This window comes from Hibiscus syriacus, unplaced genomic scaffold, assembly GCF_006381635.1.
Source record: "Hibiscus syriacus cultivar Baekdansim isolate YM2019G1 unplaced genomic scaffold, ASM638163v2 tig00110796_pilon, whole genome shotgun sequence".
Lineage (NCBI taxonomy): Eukaryota > Viridiplantae > Streptophyta > Magnoliopsida > Malvales > Malvaceae > Hibiscus > Hibiscus syriacus.
The window spans coordinates 46,026-52,637 of NW_024062866.1; the positions used below are offsets into that span (position 1 = coordinate 46,026).

Genomic DNA, 6,612 nt, shown 5'->3' on the forward strand with positions numbered 1-6,612 from the left:
CAAATTTAACTTCAAATTCAACTTATCAACTCTTTTCCATAAATTCATTTAAAACCCATTTTCTTTAATCTCTTATAACTTCTTCATCTTTTAATTATAAGACAACTTAAGCTTTTCTTAAGCTTAGTTATCATCTAATGATCAAAACCTAACCTTTAATACATCAAATAACCAACTAATCAGAAAACTCACCTTTGCTCTAGCTTGGTTCACGATGGAGAGAAAATAGAATGATGAAGAGAACTCTGGAAACTTTGTTTCCTCTCCCCCTCATTTCTCACGTGTATATATCTCATCCTTATCACCTTTTAATTTATTTATTGGTCAAATGGCCATTTTGCCCTTCTATTCACTTAATAATTACTAACAATCCTTCCAAATAAAACATTAAACTATTCAATCATCCTACTTTAACACCAAATTCTAAAGTTTTACAATTTAGTCACTAACCCGTATTTTGGGATGTTACATAAATTCATAATGGTCCAAACTTTATATAGTTGATAGTTTGTGGATGGGCGGATATGAGGTGGGCGGATGCAGGGCGGGTAAGGACTTAAACTCATAACCTATTCACTACTCACAACGGGTATTTCTTTTTACACCACATCCGCCTACTATCCAGTAAACTTATATGTATTCCCACCTCAATTTGTGCATATACGGTGTGAAATCCATGAAATTGTACTCGTCTACTATCCCTAATGATAATATGAATATTTTTTAATATTACTACTTTGATAATAAAAAAATTAATATATATATATATATACATTGATGGGACAAACAAGGTTATTATAATTTTTTATACTTCATTCTTTTTTATTTAAATAAAAAATCTAATTAATGAAAAATATAAAAAGAATGATAATGGGAAAATCTTATAGAGCGTTTTTTTCTCCCTTATATTGTCTTATTTGATCACTTGTGTATAAATATTTGTGTTGGTATTAAACTTAAGGTGAGGATGATGACTAATCGTAGGGTGGGTGGTAGGTGAATAGATTTGGATATCCATAAATCATGTAGATTTGATAGTAATCATATTGAGGGTCATAACTAATCGAAGAATATGAAACTCTTATAATAATTATACAATATCATGACAAACCATATTTAATTTTCCATTGATCATCTTCAATACAATAATGTTTTGAGATTTCTATGTTTGTTTTTGTCCTTAAAACTCAAATTAATCGACACGTATTCATCCACCAAATGCACAATTATTAAAGACCTTTTCCCCCCCTTCTGTGAGAACAATTAGGGACCCAATTACAGGCACAAATAACTTAAAGCACGCTTTATTTAGACCCATACCTCTCGACCCTTTCATCAATCCACTCCCTCATATCCTTCAAAACAAGATCGGCATTCTCGTCAGGCTCCCCTTGAATCAACGAATGATACATCCCTTCATAGATCTTCAAGGTTTTGTCAACAGTCGATGCCTTCTCATACAACAATTGGGAAGATGATGGGCATGTTACACCATCGCTCGTCCCATGGACCGTCAAGAATGGCGCCTTCACCTTCGAAAAATTGTCCTGAATGTACTGGCAAACCCGAGCCAGCTCTCTCATGGTTCCGACCCTTGGTGGTCCGGTGTATCTTCTCGGGTTCGACGCTATGATCTTAAGCTTTTCCGGGTCTTTGATTGCTTTCCCAACCATCTTGTTGTCCGGCATTGTCGCCCATGTATCGGCTAGTCCGAAGAGCAAACCATACATGAACAAATGGACCTTACTTGGTTTCATATTCTCGGGCATCACGAAGAGTGGTGCCGAGAATATTAGACCGGTCCAAGTTTCGGGCTCCGATTGGAAGTACATCAGCATTGTTGCTGCTCCTCCCATGGATTCACCGAAGAGGAATGCAGGTAAGTCTTTGTATTCGTCACTGTTGCGGACGTGCTTGAAGAATGATAAGGATGTGGCTGCAACTTTCTCCATGTCACCTACATCATGAATCAGCACCTCGATAAGCAACTCATCTTCAAAACATCCAACCAATTTCAAATAGGGATAATAACAAAATTTCCCCAACGTTTGCTCAAATTGTCACTTTACCCTCTATTCATTTTCATCTCGAGACATTTTGCTCCACAATAAAACATTAGGGACTAAAATGCTCAGAAAATAACAAGGGGCAAAGTGACCATTTATGCCACCATTGGAATAATTTTGTTATTATGCCTTTCAAATACCATAGACTAGAGCTTCAATGGCGAATGAATCAAAGGTTGATCAAAATAACAAGTTACTTCGTTTTCTAAAGACATGGTACTACAAATTGAACAATTGTTACAACAAAACTAAGTTAATGGAAGCAAAGCTTTAATTTTCTCAAGATCGCTTCTCTTTCACAAGTTCTTTTTTATTATCATTCCTATAAATAATTACTCACTCCATAACTCTGTTGAGTGTTTATCTATGTTTTTCTTTCCTCAATTCAACCCTTTTTTTTAATTATGATATCATGAATAAAGAATATCTTAATGTGCGTAATCCGGATTTTTAGGTGTTTATATTCAGACATGATTGAAAATCTTGCGAAAAGCCCAGATTTAGCTGCTCATTCCACACTAAAATAAGAACTAGTAATGGAAAGTACCTAAGTAGCAACGGAGACCATCGGATCTGCCATGACCGAAGAGATCGGCGGCGAAAACAGCGTAACCCCAAGTGGAAAAACTGATGCAAATCTTCTGGAAGAGCCAGCCGGTGTCGGAGCCATAGCCGTGGGTCATGTAGACGGAGGCCTTCGCTTTTTTATCCAAAGGGAGGAAGCTCTGAGTGAAGAGTTTGCCGTTGGGCGTCTCGAAGTAAGACTTGGTGTTGCGAACGCCCTGCGACGTGTAATACTCTTCCTCCGGCATATCTCCCCAGAAATTCGCTTCCATTTTTCCCCTCAAACTCCTTCCTTGCTTCCTTTGGTTGGTGAAGGTGGAGATGATGGTTTAGTTTATTTATTTATTGGTTTTGAGGGAATAAGATGAAGTGGTGTTCACACCTCACCAACCCAAGTTTGTTGTGCGGGGGTGGGTAAGAGTTGGTGGACTGACTTTTATGTGGGCTCCATTTTGGGTTAGGTGTGGAAATTGACAGCTTGTTTTTCCTTTTTTACAAAAGCAAATTAGTGTCCCAGACGGCGAGCAAAGCGGCTGAATTCGCGGCGGCGCTCAGATTTTCTATTCGGGTTTTGGGAAGATCTAACTCGAAAAGAGGAGGAAGAAGAGAGCGGTTGTTGGGAAATGAAATAGACGACCGTGGGGGAAATGTTGGGCCTTACATTAATATATGGTGTTATAATCTATAAAACCTAGGTCTAAAGTCTAACTATAATATTTATTTATATATTGCATAAAGTATACAAATGTTCTCTTAATTATAATATATTGTTTTATTAAGATTTATTATTATTAAAAGTTATAAGATGATCTTTTAATTATAGATTGTTGTTTATTTAAATCATTCGATTATTAAAAGTTATAAAATAATCACTCAATTATTCATTTTATTCCAAACTTATCATTTTCCATTAAAAGTTTGACGTTATTATGAGTTAAACGTAGTGAAGAATCTAAAAATTTAAAAACGGAATCCAAAGTTTTAATGCTCTTGTGTTTTTTAAAAAATGTGTATGCAAATTTTCTTATTTTTTGTATTCCTCTTAACAAATTAAACTAAGTTTAACAACTCCCTTAAAATAATGGGCATGCAGTTTAACCACATAAAAGTTACATACATTTGCCCTTATTGAACGTTATCATGATCGTTGTGATATGACAAAACTTGATTCTAGAATCTCAAACGATTATCATATCACAATCATCATGTTAACATCCAACTTAGATAACTTCCGAATTTTTAACAGAAAAAGATGAGTTTATAACATAATGAATAGCTAGGTGACCATTTTGTAACTTTTAATAATTGACGGACTTAACAAAATAATATTTTATAGTTAAATGACAATTTTGTAACTTTTAATAGTCGAAATACTTAATACAGTAGTATCTTATAATTAAGGATCATTTGTGTACTTTACCCTTGTTTATTATAAAAGACCTAATACAATATGGTTAATCAATATTATAGTTAGGCTTTCGGATTTGAGCTTCGTAGATTATAAAATCCAATATGTTTTATGGTTAGTATGAGAACTATACGATGAATGTATTGTTTAGCTTTCTCTCATGTCGTTTTGCGGGTCACATTGACCCGACTTGACCCGGATAGTGCCTGACGATCAGCTCCAGCTGATGATCCCGCCAGTGGGCCTGCCCAATCTTTTGGACCCAGCATAAGAGCAAGCCCGTTTATGCCTAATCAAAACCGCCATACTGAGCCGCGTCTTTAGCTTGTTTTTGGGCTATTATGTTTATGTTATATTCCTCTGGATTCTGTTTTTATTATAATTAAGTCCTTTTGTTTACATTTTTCTCTGTCAACTTAGCCCAATTGACTTCTTTTTTTTCAGATTGGTCCTTAACATACACGTGTTATTATTTTTGTATATCTATTTTGTTTAATTATGATTTGAATTAGTTATTATTGTTATTACTAACATATTTTTTCTTTTATAGTGTCAGTTATTTAAATTGATTACATGTAACAATTTAAGGACTTAAGAGAGAGAAAAACATAATCTAATACCTCTTTCAATTCATTTCCCCCATTAAAGTAGAGCTTTCCCTTTATCTTTAGATTGCTTTACTTAGATAATTGATAACCCCTCCCCCTCTCCCCCAACCACAACAAACTCTACCACCTGCATTTACTAGTCCTAGGTCATTCATGAACCAGCTGGTCCATCCACCCTGCAATTAGGTTTACAATTAGGTAGCACCTTAAAAAGATCAAATGTCAGTATAGAGGAACATGTATTTTTATAACAAGATACCCTGCATGCACTGACAGATTAGAAAACAATTTACAATCATTTTACAGCCAAGTACCGAGAGATTTAACTAGTATAACATGAATCTGTTTAGCCAAGACATTTTCATGGAAATTTCCTCTGTTTTACTCTCTTCTGTTAAAGAATATGTTGAAAAATAATGATTTGAGCATAAGAATTGACACTTTGTGGAACTGAAAGTGATGGCTAACAGACAAGGGAGAAACAAGAAAGGCAATGGACCCCAAGGCCTTAAAAATATCAGCCATTATTACCATTTTGTGCAATGTGATTGGAGAAGATCTTTATGGGGCAACTTCTCATCAGAAGTCAATTCCATGCATGAAACTTTGTATTATATATGATTTATTTTTTGTTTTATTTTTTACATACACAACGACTTGAATTTAAGACTAATTTAAGCGACATCAAGTTGGTTACGGCTTAAACTAATCCCATTGATACTACTGGACTGGATTCTTCTCTAGTACACCATACAACATCCATTCCTTGGTGCTTTATCAGCTAACCTTGTGGTTAACCAACAACTCTAAAAGTAACCATTCTTTAAACTGGAATTAATTCATCTCAATCTTACCATGACCATCCAAATGCATTCAAAGAAAAAGACTATGACTTTATGCCCAATACCATAAATATACAGAAACCTATAAAAGCTTATTCTGATATTTACTACACCAAAAAAAAGGACAAAAATGTAAAAAAGATTAAAGCCTTCAAACGGTATAAAACAAAAAGTACAAGTATGTTTAAAGCTTTTGAACTTTGAGAAAAATCAATTCAGTCCTTAATTATTTTTACATTCAACTGAACTATTAAACTTAGAAATTGTATCAATTAAATCTTTGAATTGAGAATTAAATTATTTGACCAATTTTAACATCAACTCTTAGCATTTTTTAAAATATTACTTGGTTTGGCTTGGTTTGGTTTGGTTTGGTTACATGTCATTCACAGAATTACTTAACTGGTGGGTCTCTTTGTAGGCGATTTTCCTGGTATATCACCGGTGATCGGTATTATTACCGATCTAACACCGGTCAGACTATATTTCCCGATCTAACACCCTTAGCAGGAAAGCGCACCCCTGCACCGCGTTATATGATGATTTGGCGCCACGTGGGTATAGCGCACCCCCTGCCCCGCAATATACGGTGATCTGGCGCCACGTGGGTATAGCGCGCCCCCTGATCCACGCTATACCTGGATATCTGACACGTGGGGTATAGTGCGGTGCAAGGGACGCGCTATACCCCTAAATACCCAACCCCTCACGTCCCCATCCTCCCTATGAATACCCCCATCCTCAATCACTTTTATCACACCAAATTCTCTCAAATTTTCTAAATTTCTCTCAAATAGTCTCTTTTTAAGGTATATTTTATAATATTTTTACTATTATGTTTTTACTTTATTTAATATTTTACTAATATAATTCTTTTTGCAGATATATAATGGAGGGCAGTCTACTTCGCTCGGATGAAAATCATATATCTCTACACTTTGCTGATACGGTAACATTTTAACGTTTTAATTTAATTTAAATTATTAGTAATATTTAATTGATTTATTTAATGCATGATTATTAGATTAAGAATTAAATATCTCGACACTTTGCTGATACGGTAACATTTTAACTTTTTAATTTAATTTAAATTATTAGTAATAATTAGTTGATTCATTTAATGC

General features: G+C 34.7%; 1 protein-coding gene across 1 annotated transcript; it reads right to left on the reverse strand.

Annotated features, from left to right (window-relative positions):
- Positions 1–1,093: 1,093 nt before the first annotated feature.
- LOC120141369 (caffeoylshikimate esterase-like) lies at positions 1,094–2,959 on the reverse strand (the record flags this gene model as incomplete). Its single annotated transcript, XM_039156269.1, has 2 exons — positions 1,094–1,957; positions 2,614–2,959. Coding segments are annotated over 2 exons (999 nt in total), but the record flags the coding sequence as incomplete, so codon positions are not given.
- Between the last annotated feature and the right edge of the window lie 3,653 nt (positions 2,960–6,612).